The 21,209-nt window shown below is 36.9% G+C and overlaps 1 protein-coding gene across 2 annotated transcripts in view; it reads left to right on the forward strand.

Annotated features, from left to right (window-relative positions):
- The first annotated feature begins 980 nt into the window (after positions 1–980).
- LOC108371084 (T-complex protein 1 subunit eta-like) overlaps positions 981–21,209 on the forward strand; it is a 36,644-nt gene continuing 16,415 nt past the window's right edge. Inside the window, exons 1-5 of one of the 2 annotated variants that reach the window (XM_017626579.1) lie at positions 981–1,120; positions 1,552–1,812; positions 1,873–2,021; positions 2,207–2,877; positions 2,940–3,074. In XM_017626579.1, the coding sequence (XP_017482068.1) occupies positions 1,118–1,120; positions 1,552–1,812; positions 1,873–2,021; positions 2,207–2,877; positions 2,940–3,074 (1,219 nt within the window). In that variant the 5' untranslated portion in view covers positions 981–1,117. Of the gene's footprint in view, positions 1,121–1,551; positions 1,813–1,872; positions 2,022–2,195; positions 2,878–2,939; positions 3,075–21,209 lie in introns of both variants that reach the window. The other variant, XM_017626578.1, reaches the window with a different exon arrangement.

The following is a 21,209-nucleotide window of genomic DNA, read 5'->3' on the forward strand; positions in this document are numbered from 1 at the left end:
ACCAAGTCCCCACCGGAGCTTAACCACGTAGTTATTTCTGTTGAGTTGGTTATCCCGATAACGCACTTGATTTAGCGTGGTTTCGCCATATAAAAACCATTTCGCTGAGATGGTAGAAGCACATACATATGTACATACACTTTTAAGGGCAGGTTGCTCAAAGCCTGGTTGACACTAATCATCGGTTAACATCCTTATCGACGTTTTCGACTCCATGCTTATAACATGGTGACGGTAACGTCGATAACAATATTTAACCGGCGATTAGTGTCAACCAGGCTTTGAGCAACCGGCCCTAAGTCCATACGTCTAATAAGTTCATGCATTTTTCTCCTAAAAAATGCAACTTGAAGCTTTCACTAAATTATACAAAAATTTAATGGCTATAAATCTGCGTACTGAAAATACCAATTAAATTGGAAATTTTAAAACTTAAAACCTGCAAATTGCGAAAATTTTCGGAAATGCTTCATCAAACAAATTTACTCGAATAACTGCAAAAAAATTACGTCCGGAAATGCATCATGAAAGAACAAATTCGGTTGAAATGAATGAAAAAAAAAATTATCATCAAGTGCACCCTACGAATTGCAACCCGGTTTTTTCGCGCCATCTGTGGGTCATAAGCGTTAAAATTTGAAAAATACATTCGCTGCCAGTGTTTGGACCGTTCTGTGAGATTTACTCCGGCTTTTCAAAATGTTTTAATCTACCCTCTGCTCTGCCTGACTTCGTTCGTTTTTTCATCACTACCTCGAAACCGAGACGAAAGTCTGTTCGTTCCCTACCGGTGTTTGGACTACCCTACGACCAGATTAAATCTACTCCGGTTTTATAAGAAATTTGAAATCGTACATTACTTGAAATCCCTGTTTAACATTTAGTTTACAAAATGCAACACTGCGTGGTTAATTTTAAATTCCTAATTGGCAGCTCTCTCAAAACTGAAGAGTTTTATAGTTGTCTCTTTCGCACCAGCGAACACACTTTCAGCTGTCAAAAGATTTGTTACTCATCGTTGCCGCAAAAGTCATACTCGCCGCGTGAAAAGCCGCTGTTGCTAATTTAATAAATATTTTTTAAATAAAACTGTGTACGCTGATTTGATTACATAAATATGGTAAGTTAATATGAAAATCATTATACTTAGGCAAATGTTTTGTAAATAAATGAATTGTTGGCCAAATAGGGCGTGTTCGCCAAGGTGCTGATTGGCTCGGCCCAAAAAGATGTCTTCCAAGTTTTTCCAAGGATGAGTTATAATTTATACCCCTTTATTATTACTAATTGTTTAACTTATAAAGGAGCCTTATATTTTAAATGATTTTGGTGAAATTTTGCTTATAAATAGAAAAAATGAATGTGCAGTTGCACTCAACATAACCTCCAAAGAATTTTCTTGCACGCTCTGCTACCATATGACGACTTTGTTTTGTTGTGGGAGCGTTCCGTCGTGACTTTTGTGATGACAACATCTCTGCAAAATTTTGAGTCATGAAATTCGAAAAATATATACACTAATTGGTTTTTTCACTATTTATTTATCTGCAGCAACCGCAAATTGTGCTTTTAAAGGAGGGTACTGACACCTCTCAGGGCAAACCTCAACTTATATCCAACATCAATGCCTGCCAATCTATTGTTGACGCTGTGCGTACAACGCTGGGTCCGCGTGGTATGGATAAGCTAATTGTAGATTCCAATGGAAAGGCTACTATTTCTAACGATGGTGCCACCATCATGAAGCTATTGGAAATTGTGCATCCTGCTGCTAAGACACTCGTAGACATAGCTAAGTCTCAAGATGCTGAGGTAAGCAAATGTGAATGAAATTGAATGTACATAAATGCTCATGGTTTTACATTTTCTTAGGTGGGTGATGGTACCACTTCTGTTGTTCTCTTAGCTGGTGAAATTTTGAAACAAGTTAAACCCTTCGTTGAGGAAGGTGTACACGCTCGCATAATCATCAAAGCTATTCGAAAAGCACTGCAATTGTGCATGACGAAGATCAATGAAATNCGTACATAAATGCTCATGGTTTTACATTTTCTTAGGTGGGTGATGGTACCACTTCTGTTGTTCTCTTAGCTGGTGAAATTTTGAAACAAGTCAAACCCTTCGTTGAAGAAGGTGTACACGCTCGCATAATCATTAAAGCTATTCGAAAAGCACTGCAATTGTGCATGACGAAGATCAATGAAATGGCTGTACATGTCGAAGCACAATCCAAGGAACAGCAACGTGCTTTGTTGGAGAAATGCGCTGCCACAGCGATGTCTTCGAAACTTATTCATCAACAGAAAGATTTCTTCTCAAAAATGGTTGTTGATGCCGTACTTTTTTTGGATGAGTTGTTGCCTTTGAATATGATTGGTATCAAAAAAGTCACTGGTGGTTCATTAGAGGAATCCGAACTTGTATCGGGTGTGGCCTTCAAAAAGACTTTTTCATATGCCGGCTTCGAAATGGCGCCAAAATCATACAAGAATTGTAAAATCGCATTATTAAACATTGAATTGGAATTGAAGGCTGAGCGAGACAACGCTGAAGTTCGTGTCGATAATGTGAAGGAATATCAGAAAATAGTTGATGTTGAGTGGCAAATACTATACAATAAATTGGCTAAGATTCACGAATCTGGAGCCAATGTTGTATTATCGAAGCTTCCTATTGGTGATGTAGCCACTCAGTATTTCGCAGATCGTGACATGTTCTGTGCCGGTCGTGTACCTGAAGAGGATTTAAAGCGCACGATGAAAGCCTGCGGTGGTGCCGTAATGACCACAGCCAATGATATCAGCCCAAATGTACTGGGAAAATGCGACTATTTTGAAGAACGACAAGTTGGTGGAGAGCGTTTTAACATTTTCCAAGGTACGTTAATGCCTTCAAATAGATAACATTAATTTAAGTTCATTTGAATATTTTGCAAAAAGGTTGTCCTAATGCTAAAACGTGCACTTTGATTTTGCGTGGTGGTGCTGAACAATTCCTAGAAGAAACTGAACGCTCTTTACATGACGCTATAATGATTGTACGTCGTACAATAAAGCATGATTCTGTTGTTGCTGGTGAGTGAAAAGAATATCACTGTTATTTATTTTATTTTTTTATGCAAATAATGTTTAACAGACATTAAGAGTGTAGCTATAACTTGGCTACTTAAAAATTGCGTTTATATGGTTATATATATGAAATACAAGAATTTCGACAGAGTAAAGAAGATGAAATTGGTAAGGTAATATTGACTGGGCATAAGGTACCTTTCCAAATCAAATGCGGTTGGACATTATACGGTAGACAAACGGGCTCGATTATTTGCATAACCAGCCTTAATTTGCTTTAACTCATGCATTTTCCTCTTTAAAATGAGCATAAGCAGCCGAGCAAATGCACGAAATTTTTGGGAATTAACTCGGATCCGGGGAATTTTCGATGACAACACTGGTAAAAACGGCCAGTTGTTGTCTTTTGTGCAAGTAAGCAAACGAAGCAGACGATTTTCGCGTACGCGGTAGCGGAGTGGTGACAGTTGCGAGCTACAAGCCTGTAGCTGCCGAGTTCGATACTCGGTTGGAGCGATTGCGAATTTTTTTTTGTTTTCATTATTAATTTTATATTTTTTTATTTTATTTTATTTATATATTTAATTTTACTTTATTTTATTTTCATTTGCTTTATTTTATATCACATTTCTTATTTTACTATTAGTTAATTTTAATTTTTAGAGATGAATTTTGTTAAAAATTCAACAACTAACTGAAAGTAACGTAAAAAAATATAGAACTTATAAAAAAAAAGAATGAAAAAGAAATAAAAAAAGTATACTGGCCGTGGGACTCGAACCCACGACCTTGCGGCTGGTTTATTCGCATTACTGCCGTCTGTAAGGGTAAAATTTTAATTTGCATTTATGCTTATTAATTCAAATTAATTTTCTCCGTCTGTCTACCATATAAAGATGGCAATGGTTCAGTAAAGTTTAATGAACGTAAGCAGAGCGTATAAATACCCTCTGCACCTTTTCCAAGCAATTAATATGAACTTAGATAATTTACCGAATAAGGTTTACTCTTTTGGTCCAATAAATATGGTGGTACTTCCGGTACGAGTGTGATGTATGTATTTCGATAGGAATTTCTGTCATCCCTTGCCAAAAAACCAGCTCTGACCGTTCAAATCCGGACACAGAAAAAATCGGAGCTTAGTTTCTTTCAGATTTCGTAAGAATGCCACTACAATTCACCGAAGAGGCAAAGAATTAACTATGTATATTGTACTGTGTTTGTAAGCCCCACATATTTCGTTAGATGTAGATGCGATCTAGTATTGTTTTTATGTATTTATAAATTCCTTTAAACATACCGGCCCCCTAGACGATTTATTCGTCTAGTGAATGTGACATAGCCGCAAATATCCGGCTCGAAGGACCATGAATAACTCAGTGAGAGGGGAGACCAGTATGTTTGCATGTATGTATATAAAAACATATTTATTGGACCAAAAAGTAGTGGGTATGCACTGTGGCCAATGGTAATCAACTATTACGACCTCCGCATGGTTGTAAGCCATGCAGAGTCCGCAGAAGACTCCGGAATCAGTGTCCGGAGAATGCAACAAACAGACTAGGCCGAGCATACTTTGAAGTGCCATCTAATTGAAACTTAAGAAAGTTCAGTTACATAGCACGAATTTAGGCGCCTGGTGCTAGCAGTCGCGCCAGTTGAAACTGGCAACGATGTATCGTCAATTTAGCGATTTTAGCCAGTTGTAAACATCGATGGCANTCAGTGTCCGGAGAATGCAACAAACAGACTAGGCCGAGCATACTTTGAAGTGCCATCTAATTGAAACTTAAGAAAGTTCAGTTACATAGCACGAATTTAGGCGCCTGGTGCTAGCAGTCGCGCCAGTTGAAACTGGCAACGATGTATCGTCAATTTAGCGATTTTAGCCAGTTGTAAACATCGATGGCAAATATCGAATTTTGAACCGATATTATCTATGTTTCAAAAATATCGATGCATATTGTGCTTCCCTCATATTCTTAGATCGGCCGCTGTGGTGTAGTGGTAAGCAGTGTGCGCTTTCACTCATCAGCACCTGGGTTCAAGCCCTGGTCAAAGCAACATCGCAAAAAAAATATAGGAGAAGGTTTTTTTCTTAACAGCGGTCGTCCCTCGGCAGGCAATGGCAAACCTCCAAGTGTATTTCTGCCATGAAAAACAGCTTCTCATAAAAATACAATCGCCGTTCGGAGTCGGCGTAAAACTGTAGGTCCCTCCGCTTTGTGTGACAACACAAGTCGCACGTCACAAGTCGGAGGAGAAGCTCGGCCAAACACTAACAAATGTGTAAGCGCCAATCTATTATTATTATTATTGTGCTTTCCTAAATGCATGCAACTGTCGCGTTCGTATGTTATGTTTTTAACACCGGTCGTCCATGCTTCGTCAAACTTTGTTTATGATTTGAAAAAAACAAACATGACTTACTAGTTATAAATACAAATAAGAAATCGTCGCCCGTAAGTCAGAAACATGAATGTGTAAAAATTAAAATTTTGGGGAAATGAAGTTTGAATTTTTTTTACGAGTCTTAACTCTGCATTTATTCAACTGANAAAACATGACTTACTATAAATACAAATAAGAAATCGTCGCCCGTAAGTCAGAAACATGAATGTGTAAAAATTAAAATTTTGGGGAAATGAAGTTTGAATTTTTTTTTACGAGGCTTAACTCTGCATTTATTCAACTGAAATTGCAAAATATGTGGTTTCCGTGTACGCATGGTATTCTGGNCTTCGTCAAACTTTGTTTATGATTTGAAAAAAACAAACATGACTTACTAGTTATAAATACAAATAAGAAATCGTCGCCCGTAAGTCAGAAACATGAATGTGTAAAAATTAAAATTTTGGGGAAATGAAGTTTGAATTTTTTTTACGAGTCTTAACTCTGCATTTATTCAACTGAAATTGCAAAATATGTGGTTTCCGTGTACGCATGGTATTCTGGGTTTTGGTATAACACAGAACATCCAAAGGTTAATCAAGCCAATCCAATAACTCAAAATTGATACATTTGCACATTCATGCTTCTGGCATAAGGTTGGCGATATCTACTAGATTTTGCTCCCAGCTATTCCCGCGTAAACTTCGGTTGAACGTCACGCTACGTTACGAAAAATCGTCATGATGCAACTCTTGCGGAAAAATGTGCAACATTGCCGGGTATCAGTTGTTTTTCGAACTTAGCTGTATGAAGGAAAACAAAGTGGAAAGGAATTAAAAAACACTCATCATGTGCTTGTTTATAGTAAAATTGATTGATTTTAAATATTTTGAGGAAAATTATGGATTCTGATGCATTTGCAGTTATAGCAGCGGAGTAAGAGCGCGCTATGGCAATGGATTCACAAAGGTATGCGGAGCTGCCGGGCGTAGTAACCATCTATGTAAGCTTCTGGTTGAATTGTTGAACCACAAGCCAAAACTCCTACTATGCCTGAAGAACTGGTTCCCAATCCAGTTAGTGCAATAACAGCTTCTTTACACCACCACCAGGTACACCACTTGTTGCGCTTGCTTCTGCCTTCGGCCGCGCTTAGGGCTTATAACTCTTACTAAGTAGAATTCTCCTTTCTGTGTTGCCAGAGAAGAGGCGCTTCCGCATGTCAAAGGTATACAATATTTCTTGTGCTTATCACAGTATTTTCGCGCAGAAAAAAAATGCATAGTGCAAACCGAATTTATTAATAATTTGAGACATTTATTTTATATAAAAGTTTAATCCTTTGATTACACGTGTATGTTGAAGTTTTTGGATCCAGTTATGCGTTTGGACACAACAACCGAAAATCATTGTACAAATAACTAAACCCGGACCCAAGTTTCTCTATAAGGGCCAACAAAGATTTTCTTTTGCTCGTTTATCTAAAGTAGTGGATACAAATATACGCATATGCGAAAGGCAAATTTATCTATTTAAATAAACACCACTAATGTTTCCTGCAAACACACATCTTTTATCTCACCTCCGACACAGAATTGTTTTCGTACAAAATTACGCAAAAAAGCTTACTCATTCGTTTTTAGACATGCCATTTGTACGAATTTCGAAAGTTCGTAGATACGATTCGGATTGCAGCATACCATTTCTACGATTCGTAGCAAAATCCGAATGCGAAAGTGTTGCAGAATAGGGGTGCAGGCCAAGAAAATTAATACCCGTTATTTTCTTATCGTTAACGCGCATTACTAACGTCAACTTCAAAATTACATAAATTTCGCAGGCCTGTGTTATCAGCAATTTTTATAACTGTTTTCCGTCTGTGTATTTCTTTTCTGACTTCTCGTCGAATTCAATGAGGGTTTCCTGTTGTTTAAGCAATAATTTCGGATTACCAAAATCTTCTGTTTCATGGGTTCCTTGCATTTTTTACTCTCCTCTGCCTTGTACTTTCAAGTATTTTTCTGCCTCCACATTTTTGAACTCGATTTTTTCTCATTTAGCCTGTAAAAGATTTCCGCTTTGATGCGAGTACTCCACACCAGTACAAACGCAAATCTAACAGTTACGGCAGCGCAAAAAAAAAAACACAACAGAAATTGGTTAGGTAGCGTGGTGCCCCACTGGTGGCATGTCGTTTGCGATAGCGAACTTCACATTTAAGTGATTTATTTCTATTACCATGCCATAACTTGTGTTTTGTTAGAAGCCTAACTGCAGCGAGTGGTAAAAGGCCCAGACAAACAGCGGCAAATGTCAGCAAATGTGAATGGGCTGGTTGCTGCGCCATAAATATAGTTCAAATGTTGCTTGCTGTTGGGGCTGTGAAAGTAATGTTAGTTACATGTTGCTATTATTTCATTGTAAATGCAAATTCACTGAAACTGTTGCAAAATATAAACGGTTTTAAACAGGCAAAAAAAGAAAGAAACAAAACTAGTTCTGGGGAATCAATTAATGTTATCACATATATCTTTGATGAAGAAATACCACAAATGTTTCTTCTATTAGCAAGGTATTGTAAACTCAATATTCTACATCTCATACAATGTTCGAAACATGTTTTCGTTGCTATAACTGGTTTTCGACCTAAAACTTGTGTTGTCGTCCATGTAAACTCTGTCAAACAAAAACCAGTTTTCGCTGAAAACTACTTGAAAGCTCACGTTCCAATCGGTGTCTTCTCTAGTATTTTAGATATATTTATCGAAGTGGAAGTCATATTTTATCATCTGACAATAGTTTAGATTTATTGCCAATTGGCTGACGAAATAAAAATATGTATAAAAGAAAAAGGTTGCTAATGATAAGAAAATTAAAGACAAAGATTTTGATTTTGTTTTTTCTTAGCAAAACTTTAAACAAACGATGAAAGAAATGTCAACGAAAACACTAACAGCCAGTGCGAACAGCTTTCAGCCCACAATCCCGAAACTCGTTTTCAAAGTATTTTCTGTTATCGGTCCGAACATGGTATCAGTTCATAAGATGGCATAGATTCATAGGAAAACATGCCCTTCGAGGCAAATTTAGTAAATCGCCTCTGAACTCTTTCTATGCGGTCAGAGGGTGTGACAAAATCGGAATCCCATATAAAGCACGCGCAATCCAAAGTAGATCTCACCAAGCGATTGTAAAGACTCTTAAGCGTGAGCGGATCTAAAAAGTCCTATGAGTTTCGTTTAAGAAAACCCAGTCAACCCACTCTGTGAAAATCGAAGTTTAGTTTCGAGTCTTAAGGGCCGGTTGTTCAATGTCTGATTTGCAGAAATCGGAGGTAGAAGCTCCGGGTAAATACAACGACTGCTTTATCGATCACATGTTATAAGCACGGTGACGAAAACGTCGATAATGATGTTTAACCGGCAAGTAGTGATAACCAGACATTTAATCCTTGGCGGTGGTTATACGATAAATATTCAAAGAAAGGCCGATTGCAAATACACAAATTTATGAGCGATGACATGTCTTGCTGTAGTCTAACACAGTCGCCTAGGTGCTTTCAATCTTCCGTGTTACTGAAGTAATTAAGTGAAATTTCAGCTCCAATTTTTATCTGCTTCTTGAACAGCAGATTGCATTTATGAAAAGCTTTTTCGCGGAAAAAGTACACCTTTTTCCTACAAAGTTTTCACGTTGATGGGGTCAAGAAGTAGTCAACATTTTTTTATATGTTCGTCCAACTAAATGAAAACCTTTTACCAGTCGTGTCTTAGTGGTATTTTCGACGCACCAACTAAATATTGATGTAGCTATAAGCGAGTCGAATTTGTCGTTCGACTTGAGGCATTACATTTCATACGTGTCGTGCTTTTATCTCTGGCCAATCTTGAATGTTACACTTTATCGGCATAAATTGCAGGCATGACGTGCACAGTACACACGCCATGGGATTGCTTTGGTTTGGGTGAACGTGTGTGCTTTAAGCCACCGTTTCACTTCGTTACTGTCGTCTATTTGAATTTTTATTGCCATTTGTGTTAACCGCTCTTGTCGTGGGCCGTTCGTCCGTCGGTCGTACTGTTGAAGGCCTTTATTCGCTACTTTCTAAATTTGAATTTCTTCGCCTAGGAGCAAACATTGCGGGTAGCCTTTAATTTTCGCAACTGCAACATTTGCGCAGCATTGCGACGCCTCTTCACCTCTCGCCGAAATCGTGGGTTGCCATATATGTATGTAGTTGATGGCGTCTGCATTTTGCAGCTGCATCCGCCTGTAGCAATCGTCCAACTCTGCCATTATTATTATTAATTTTCCTTTTTGTATTTGCTGTTCGCCACCGTAGTTGTAGCAGCTTATGCGCATGCGCAAGTTGATTATTGGCAATTTTCTTTGCCTCGATGCGTTTAAGCGCTTTTAGACTTGGCAATGGAAGGAAATTTTAAAACTGAAGAATTTCGCAAAGCAATTGCAGATGCATGTACGCTGACTTTTGAGAGAAGTATTAATGTAGTTTTCAAAAGGCGCTATTTGGTATTTTATTCAACAGACATTTTTATAATTTCAGCACTTTACGAACGCGATTTGCACTCCTTCATTTGCAGGGGCACCTTGTTAGTTTTAATTTTTATTTCTCTACAACGGCAAAAAGTACTTTTCGGGCGTTTACTCGGGAAAGTGGTCTTTCGCAATTTGACAGCGAAAGGCGTTAAACAAGCGCTTGCATTGCCACGTCTGACTGCACTTTTGTTGTGGTGTTGATTCGATGGCGGCCTGTCTGTTGTAACTGCCAATGGCTGGCGCTCGCGGTTGCATGTTTGATCTGTTCATAGCTGAGTTTTTTTTTTATCGATTGTGATTGCCTTTCCACTGGCGAATTGTCGCTTTGGAAAATGAAAACTTGCGCAATTATTAGCGTGTACATTAATAACTACATATGTATGTACATATATATCTGCAAATGAAGCTGTGCAAATTTTTGAACGGGTTCATTACAGTTTTCGAATTTTGTTCTTTACTCGCATGCGACTTAGGTTGTGAAAATAGATTTTTTTTTACAGAATTATTCTCGCTAATTGCAATTTAACGCTCGTAACCTGGTAGTGATCCACAATCGTGGACTCACATCAATTTGTTATTTGGGATCAAAACTGGTCGGTCCAACTGGGACTTAATCCGGATCAACTGCGGTTAATTTCCGAGTTGATCCGGATCAACGCTGCCGTCTGTTTAAGCTCTTAGCTAAATATTATTTAGCGTCTGCCATCATTGTAAATATACAAAAGTCATCAGCTATTTTGCCAATGGGGTGAAAAATAAACTGTAGCAAACTTTGCTCACTGGTAGACTATTAATTATCATGATTTTCGTGTTGTTGTCAGCTGTGTTGCAAACCCCGCCACTTAATCAGTTATTATATTTACAGCAGGCAGCACAATCCTGCAAAACGAACCGGTTTTTGTTAGCCATTTGTTGGCTTTTGCTTATACATAGCTGCCAATTACGTCCGTCCTCAGTTTTTCCAATTCACGGCACCGAATATATTTATGTATCTATGTAGGTGTGTACATTTGTATTTATTTCAGTTCTGGCGACGATCTCGCATTGCAGTCGGCGCACTACATTCTGCCGCTTTTGACTCTTGCAATTGAAGGCGGCGGCTATTTCTTCTTTACTTTGCGATCAAAAGTAACGGGGACAGCTACGTTACTTATCGTACTTTGTAGGATGCAATGTCGAAAGTTTTTGCCAGAGAAGTTATTGAAGTTTGCAAATGCATTTGTATTATCCATTTCTACCTATAACGTTGCTCAAAATGTGTTTTCTTCTTACAAGCGTTTGCCAGTGTTTGGTACTGCTTCTGGCAGAGACACTACCGTGACTTCCGCCCACTGTACATCATTCTAGTTGACTTTTAGCATAAATTTGCATTATTGAAATTTATCTTTGCCGCTGGTCACCGACTTTGCGCGGTCAACTGCTGTGACCAAATTTTTTTTTACCGAAATACAGCCACAAAAGCCGTTGCTGATTTCTTTTATACATTTTTATTTTATTTTTTTTCGCTGATTCGTTTGACAATCTGGCTATTTTCCGTTACTTTTGTGAATAATTTTAGTTGTTTTTGCAGTTTCACCCTCAAACTCACCGCTATTCAATTTTGCACTCTCAATTAGCTCTTTTGTAGTACTACATACATATATACATACATATTTACATATGTGCTTCCATGAACAACGCATTTGTTTTTGTACAGCCGTACTGTACTTACGGCCAACGAAGTTGGTTGACTGACCGATCATATTTGTGTTCCCCTTCTTTATAGAAGTACCGTTTTGGTTTTTGAAAGGGTTCCCAACGGGGGGTCTTGACCATTGATAGTAAAGAGATCTGCACACAGCCACAGCTTAAACTTTTTATTTATTTTTTTTTTGTGGATGTACATGAAAATATAGCTTACGCCGATCTCGTTTCTACCTAAAAATGCTACCTTCTCTTTGCCCTCTATGCACAAAAACTAAGAAGAAGGCGATGCGTAGGCAACATTTTTTGTAGAAACGAAATCGCCATCAGGTATCAGTTTTTGTAAACAAAATTTTTATTTTTGCTTTCTGGATTCGTCTATGTGCCTTGATTGTGTTTACCGAATTGTTATTACCGTAATAAAAAAATAAAGCTAAAATAGAGTAGAACACCTTGGACCCTGAAATGATAATATTACATATTTAGCATTTCCATGCATGCACTTATAATCAATAATTATAAATAGCATACATACTTAGCTAAATACACCGGGCATTATTGTATGAATAGACTGCTTATCAGGCAGTTGTGCTCATCTGCGTCAAATAATCTCTCCAGCAAACTATGAGGTGGAGTGGCTGTTGTAGGACTTCGCCGTTCTATACTAACTGCCGACTGATGGAAGTACATACATACATATGTACGTACATAAAAAACCGCTATTTAACCAGAGCAATGCGTTGCACATAGACAACTCCATTCATTTGGCCAATTTAAAAATGGGGGAAAGTTTCTTCGATGGTTTATCCAATCCTTTTCACTTGGGATGTAAACACACGCGAATTTAGCTAAAACTTTGTCCCGCTTACACTATAACTTCAATTGCGTTCATGTCCCCATTATCGAACTCGTAGAAATTTTGTAATTTAATTTTCGAATGACAATTTATGTGGAACGCTGGTAAACAACAGATTTAAGCCCCATCATTCAACCTCTTACAGTTCCAGGCCAACCAATGCTTAAAACTTTAACCAAAATACTTTGATGTCCAACGAATTCTGAGCATTCAGGGTTACTTTTGTTGTATGGAATGGTGATCCGTCTTGCGTGAAGGTGCATACATTGAATATACCCAGCGTATGCAAACATGGCTCTAGAAGAGTTTTTTGAAATGTTTGCTGGACAGAGTGAATTGTTTCCCTCACTAATTGAATCGCCCCGCACCGTCAGTAGTTATACAGCTGTAGATCCTCTCAGATAGCTCTTAAAAACGTCGCCGTAAAGTTCTGGATATGTTGACGCCGCAATGTCTAAAGAAATCTAAAATTATTACACATGGCACATTCTCTCTCTAGGGCGTCTATAATTACCAAACCGCCCTCTCACCGACATTATATTCGTTAATCTATTAATTTCGTTTCTGAATTTTCCCCGTTTCGATTTTCTCGGTTAGAAACTCTACAAATTTCAGCATATCTCGTGACATTTTTCAACAAATAAACTAACCCTGCTATTCCGTAATTCAGTCACTAAATTTAAGACTAGCAATTAGTGACTATTTTAGTGAGTCACAAAAAGTTCACCACAAATGTGTGGTGAAAACAAGCACAGTCAACTCATAGCATTTATGTATGCCTTTTGCTTACACCGCTCCAAAAGTGGCAATGGCCGAGTGGTCAAACTTTTATACTGCCGGGTTCGAGTCTTCCTCGGGCGCAGAGAATTTTTTAATTTTTTTATTTTACGTTTTTCTTTTTTCTTTTGGTAGTTTTATTTTTTTTATATAATCTTTAATCGATAATTTGGATTTGTTAACCTTGAGACAAACTTAACATTAATATTTTGTAATTTCTAAATTTTTATAACCCATTGTCTATGATGTGGCTCATAAATATAGACTTTTTTGTTGAATTATCTGCGCTGTAATTTTTAATGTCAAGAAAAACGTGACTTCTTCTCAAAATTAACTGCATAAGCGCTTCTATAGAAATGTACAAATATTCTTACTCATGTACATATCGCACACCGTCTTCTAAAGAGGCACAACTCAAAATTTGGCATTTTTAAAATTATGCGCCAAAAATGTACACTGAGCCTTTATTTATCTTTCAGAAAAAACTAGGGCAAATTCTTTCTATAATTTGTTAAAAAAAAACCCCTAAGGTAAAGTCTCCCTTGCCCATACGATTATCATGTGCTAAGAAATAGTTTTTTTCACATTTTCTGACAAACGTGTAATTTTGAGTTGTGCCCCTTTTGAAGTCGGTGTGCGATATGTACGTACGTATGTATGTATGTATATGTATTTATGCATGTGCTTATGAAAATCTTTACTATAAGTGAACGTTCATACATACATACTTACATATAAATATTATGGTACCCGAGATCAAGTTTTATTCAATATTTATTACTTAGGCTTCAGCACACCAAAGCAAAATCACGAAGATAAGCCCCTGTGGAATGCATTGTTTGAATGCAAACGCTTCTTATTTAATTTGAAACGTTATTTATATGGTATACTAAATATTGCACATAAATACAAATGCAAAAATAATTACTATGACTACCATATGTATACATATGTACATACATAACGCACGTTTAATAATATACAGAATTATTTCAAAGTTTCAATTTTATGGGAAAACGCAATCAAACAATTGGTATACCAATAGACAGATGGAAAGACAAATGTCTTCGCCAGTTTTGGGAAGTTTACTTAGTCATATGTTAGGCTGAGCGTATTCTCCTTATCAAGCTTATTAATTGTATGATGAAATCTCCAGAAACGTAAATTTTGAATTACATCTCTATATTATTAAACGTGCGATATCTGTGCCGTTTTTTTTTTAAAGTAGCCTAAGTCGAGATAAATCAAAATTCGGTTTTTATTATACATAGTGTCAATCTTTAGAGGAAACCCCTTGATCGATCTCTCTTTTCCTTGTTTTAATAGTGGTAACTGTGACAAAGTTATAGGGCTTTAAAAAATGTCTTCACTCGAATGGATAAATATGACATCAGTTAAAATAACTTATCTTCAACAATATTGACGTGTGCATTGTATGAGAAATTATTTTATCAAAATAACTTAATATTTATTAGGGTTTTCTATTCATTAAAAAAATCCAAATTTCACTTAGTTTTTAGCTTAGTTAATTTTTTTTAATATTTCGGAAAAGAGCCTAAATGGAGTCAATTTTGTTTTTCTACCAAATTCGTTTTAACAAAAGCGCTTAAGTAACGAAATCGTGTTTTCGGCCGCCAAGGATTTTCTAATATTTCCCACTCACAAATACCCGGATATACATAAGTCCAATAATTACGATTTTTCATCATTCATTAAAATTTGAGTTGGGCTACTTTAATTGAACGGGATATGTACAAAAAGCTATGGTCAAAGATTTAGCACCAAAATTCGAATGATAGATATTGTTTGCACTTTATGTGTTTATATTTACTTCCACATGGACGAATCCAGCGTAAAAAAATTTAAAGTCTCATATCTAAGTTATTTATAGGCCGATTTGGCTGCTTTTTATAATATATAGTGGTTATGTAAGCAGAAATATTTTTTTCAAAATAGCTATCGTTAGGTGGCGCCAGGGTCGAAATACATATTTTGAAAAATCGTATTTTTCATCTTTATCTTATATTATTTTATGTTAAACATTTCCAATATTTCTACAAAAGCTTTTATACAATAGTTTTGCAATTTCGTAACCGAAGTCAAAATCGACTTCTGTTTGAGGTAACGTCACTCCAGCGCGTGAGTTTGCTAATATCTTTAATCGCTACCACCAACAGTGTACTCTTTTTACTGAATAAGGGGCCATTTAGTTGCTAGGCAAATTTAGAAAATCCTTTTAAAAACTTTGATTTACCTTTAATTTTTTAGATTTTTTTTTGTTGACTTATCAAACTGCCCTCGTACTTACATGCATTGAACTGTCAACCGTGTATATAACTTAATTTTTTTGTTTTTCATTTATTATTTTTTTTTCGTCGCCCACAAGCAAAAACAAAAACAAATATTGTGCAATGCAAATTGGCTTCAATTAAAGTCACGTTGAACATTGTGTATCCACAATCCAATCAGCTACAACAAAAAACATTCCTTATGCGCCATAACTTTTTTACGACCGCTGTCTGCTTCACTTAACAAAAAAAATAAAAAACAATGTAAACAAAAACACTCAAAAGTGCACAAAAACAAAGTTGAGGAGAAAATGGAACAAAATTTGAAATTTTAATTGAGTAATGTTTTAATTCAAATCGAAAACACGTTTGCAAAATCTCTGCATCTCATTAGAATGATGATCGCAGAATTCGCGCATTGCTGCTGTAAACATTTTCCAAAATTGACCTCGTCACCGCAACGCAATTACTTTCTATTTCTACGTAAATTTGTTTGTTCGCAACAGCCTCGTGCTCTTTTCACGCAGGCAAGCGCGCTAACACACACACACACACACACACACACACGCGCTCAAAATGGTATGCAATTTATTCATTAAACCCTCTGTAAAGTAAGAGGGCTTTCCAAAAATTCCGAACGAACGAACTGCACAGTGTGCAGAGCACGCCGAACGGGGGAATATGTTTGTAATGGTGTCAGCATAAATACCCTCGCTAAACGCTCATTGGATATTATGCTCCCCACGACAAGGAAGGCCGATTGCGACAGCAACGCAACGCTTATACTTGTGATGCTACAAAACAGTTGAGAATTGCTGTGCCAAGCATTGGCGCCGCTGCAAACGATGCAAATAACTGTTTGAGGATCGGCGGGGACAAACAGATCAGATTGAAACATTGCAAATTTTGCTTGAAAAAACAGGTTCTCCCAGTTTTTACTCGTTTTTAATTGGAATACAAAAAAAAAAAAACACTTTTGAATTGAGCAAGGGGTAGTTTCGCAGAAATGCATTAATAAACGCAATTTATGAAACCTGAATTTACCTATAACGGGGGGGGGGGCGGTCACTTACCTCATGAAGAAAGGAGCACATTTGTCACACTTTTCCGGATAAAAAAAAATTTCTTGTTGTTTACCAAACCCTATTAGTGACCTGATATGGAAGCAAATGAACGGATTAGCGCATAGCAACAACAAAATACAGTTGGTAAAAAGTGATCTATGAGGATAAAATAGCTTCTCTCCTATACACTGTCTCGACTAAGCCCGGTGATTGTAATGTGAAAAAAGTCCCCAAAATAACTGAGTGGCAAAAAAAAACTAATTTAATTCATATCTTCGACTATAGTAGACACGCCTTAACCGTCTCCAATTGGGGCGAAAATTTATATGGGATATCTTCGACTGTAGTGGCATCGACATGGAGGTTGAGGCTTATGAAATCTGATCAAAAAATTTGCTTCGTACATTTAAGAACCACCCTAATGTGCATATGTATGTATGTATGTATAAAACCTTAACACATTTTTTTCATATCGCAAAACAGAAGTTTTTAAACAACATTTTACTTGTGTAGTACGCGCTTGCCGACAAATGCGCCGCGCCGAACACCTTTAAAAAGCTCTGAATTGAATCTATGCATAACCAGTCAAATACTTACGTGAATTCCAATCCAAGAAGCCCTCTGTTTATTTATATAAGAATGAAATCAATTTGCTTACGGGTCTATTCAATGCCAACTTGTGTCGGAGTTGTTAGGCAATTCTGTAACCCGTAAAACAAGCAATGTCTGCAACGTGACTGAAAACCTTTGCCAACCTGACACTCAGCACAATCTTAAGCGTAGAGAAGAGTGGTTGGGTGAAAAGGGAGTGTAGCAAAGACGTATAACATCCTTTTTGGACAAGTGCAAGAAGCGAACAAAAAAAAAAAGCGGTGAAACACGCCATCTCGCCAAGTGAACAGACATATTGAAGGACAGGTAAGCAAGCGCTCAGGCAGCAAGTAACGTGACTTGACTGACTGACCGTCAAAGAAAAGAGAATTTGAATCGGCTGAATTTCTTTGGGTTTCCTACGAAACAACAATGGCTTCCTTCTTGCAACTTTTTCGTGCGCACACGTGCATTGCGTGTATGCCTGTCTTCTTCGTCTGCCTGTCAGATTCATAGTATAATTTCCACAAATAAATTCTTTATATGACTTTTTTGTTTTGTTTTTCCTTGTATTGATATTACACTTTGGTACTGCCAATCCATGGGAGGTCTGTTGCATGTGCATATATACATTATCAGTTTAGAACAAAAAATAAATAAAAATTCCTTTTAAAATTTCAATGCCTATTCGTCTTTTTACAATTAAATTCATTGATGTCATTATCTCATTATCTACATATATGTATATGTACCTATTTCTAAGAGGTATTTTTCTGTTACCAAACGCTATCTCCTTTAATATTTTATCAAATTTAATGAATGATATCTCATTTTGGAGAGGAGAAACTCCCATGCGAAAAATAGTCACGTTGTTCAAATTTAGTTATTTATTAAAAAAATGGGGTTTTAAAAAGCTGAAAGCCCTGTATCCGGTCAATAAAGCACCGTATCTTACATAACACTTCATCAAATGGAATGATTGAAACACCAACGGATTGTCCGATTTAAGTAGACCTTTTTTTAGTTCCGTTTGAATTTGCCAAAGAAAAATGTTACGAAGAGAAACCCCCGATAGGTGGCGCTGGGATCAATTTATTATTTAAAAATCGTATTCATAGTCCGATTTCGGTCATATTTTATGTATGTATTGNAATACATTAGAATTTACGAAAGGAATTTCACTTCTAATTGACTACTTTGCGTACTTTTCTACTACCATTTTCGAAACAAGGGATTGCATTCTTGCCCTTTCTCTGTCCTTCGTAAATGCAACCTTTTGTAAGGGAGTGTCAAACCGCAGCTGTCAATAATTATCTAACCTTGTATTATTGAATCATGCACACGAATATGTAAATTCAGTTGACTTTGCCTTTTATATTTTTCCACTGTAGAGGTGTTGAGGTAGGGCCACCTTATCCGTGACTAGGCCAATACCCCAGTCTGTATAACTACCCTGCGGGAAATGTATCTAACTATAAGTTAACTTGAAGTTGATTAGGAAGGAAATAAAGGTATATTTCTTTGAGGAAAGCTAACTATATTTCTATGGCGGTGGCCCCGAAATAGTCAAGGACGGTTAGCTCTGCATTCGATGTCAACTAACTTGTAACTAACTACTTTTGGACATAAAATATCACTTTATTACTTTATTTTATTAAATTTCATATTTGTTTACATATTCTGCTGTAGGTGGTCCCATATTCGAACTCCGTTAGTCATAACTTCAAAATGATTATATAAAATTTCGATCTTCCTTTTATTTGTCCTCAATTCGAAAAAGTATTTGTGGAGTGCAGAAATAAAGTATGTATATTCAAAGTAAAATTTGTATGATGATATTTATATAGAAACTTGTTTAAAGAAAACAATCCCTCGATTATGTCTGCATTACTTTTCAACTAGTTTCAAGTTAGCTTTTTGTAGCTAACCACAAGTTATATATTTTATAGGAAATATAACTACAAGTTGGTTATTTTTCATCAATTGATAATTTTTTTCTGCAGGGTAAGCACGTGCGCGCTCTCTCGATTCCTTTATTGTTACATTTTAGTCATTAGCAAACAAAAATACAATTAGCAATTACAAATTAGTACATTTAGAAAAAATTTTCCGCTTGCTTTCTGTGACTCGTGTAAAGCCCTCGATATTTCGCGATTGTTGTTTTTAAATGATTGTAGAACATTTATTAATTAAAATTGTTGTCCGATTTTTGCTCCCTGTTATCAGGTGTGCATGACGCAAATTGCAAACGTTGGTAGTCTATCAAACAAGATAAGCAATGTAAAGATAAATATACACCGTAAGCCCTCGGAAAGGGACACGAAAACATTTGAGGCTGTTGCATTGACTGAGGTTGCTGCAACAGCTGAATAACAAAAGTGTTGAACCTTAATCAGATAATATCAAAAACAAATAAAATACATGAGAACTTAAAAACTTAAGTAAAATAACTCCTCAGGGCAATAAAACCAAACCCCAAAGGCAAGGCAAGAATTTCATGAATTTATGAATTCCATAGCCGGGCATACACGTTGCGTCTGACTCGCGAGTCATTTATGTATGTACGTATTGACTCGCCTTCCTCTACATACAGTTGAATCATTCAGAGTCATGCCAGGAGTCATGTCGGTGTAACTAGCACATATTTATTTTCACAAACACATCCCAACCGGCTCGCGAGTCAGCCACACCGTTTATGCCGCCTTTAAGACAATCGAATCTAAATCAATTTTTTTGGAACGTTTGCTCACCTCAGGAGCACAAACGTTGATTATTGGACCTTGAATGGATTAGATGGATCAATGCTTTAGGAAGCATTCAAATAAATTTAGCAAGAAAGTTGCGCAAATTCTATTTTTTCGATTTGCCTTTATATTTCACATGACCAACGAGATATTTAAAAAAACTAATTTTTTTGACACTTTAGAAACCAGAAGCAACAACAAAATACAAGAAAATGTGGTTTTTACTCTAATGCTAAGCGAAAAAAGAAGTACTGTCCGAAAGAAATACGGTTGGTCACATTAATACGGTGTACACACATATACTATTTTATAGTTTTTTTTTTTATAAATATGTACACGTTCATGCACTGCTTTTATAATGCACCCTGCAAGCGGCTGCTGCTGGCGGCGACTGCTACCCAATAAACTTACATACTTATTTCCAAATTAGTTTAAACTGACTCCTTTGTCTACAATTGTAGATTCGTCTTTATTGATCCAGTGAGTCTTTATCAATCAATTGTAAACCAAATTGGAAAAAGCAACGGTAGATTGAAAAACTCCGTCGCGTGTACCGTACTTTTTGCTATGCTTTTTATGTTACACATTTTTATTTTTCGTTGATGCTTGAAGTATCAAGAATCGAACATGATTCCAACGGTAATACGCATGTATGTATCTTTATCTATCCGCCTATAGCGGCATTGCACTTAACACCAAAATTTTAAAACTCGGGCAGAGTTTCCAACCAAATAGAGGGGCCTACAGTTTTCGGCACCTACGAACGGTTGAAGGTTTTTCGACACAACCTTTTTCATGCCACAAATCCATTCGGAAGTTTATCGTTGCCTGTCGAGGGACAATCGCTATTGGAAAATTCTATGTTGCTCGGTCTGGAAGAGCTTGAACCTGGGTCGATACTCTAACCATTGTTGTTGTTGCGTTTGGCCCAAGAAACGTGCTGTTTCGACATGGTCGGACTAATGAGAGAGGGCTGTTAGCTGAGTGGGTTAAAGTGGACAGGGGAACAGATGGTCGGTGCTATCGGGGGAACTTTCTCAAGCTGGACATATATATATTAAGTATGTCGGGGTCGAAACTAGATGAAGCCGAGTTTACTCGTCTGCTGTATCCAGCAGGGGAATTCTCACAATCGCTACGCGAGTTTCTCCCTTCGCCAATAACCTCTAGGCTGGGGCGGCTCTCCATTC

The sequence above is a fragment of the Rhagoletis zephyria genome, unplaced genomic scaffold, assembly GCF_001687245.7.
Source record: "Rhagoletis zephyria isolate East Lansing unplaced genomic scaffold, Rhagoletis_zephyria_1.1 Rzeph_scaffold_04691, whole genome shotgun sequence".
Taxonomy (NCBI): domain Eukaryota; kingdom Metazoa; phylum Arthropoda; class Insecta; order Diptera; family Tephritidae; genus Rhagoletis; species Rhagoletis zephyria.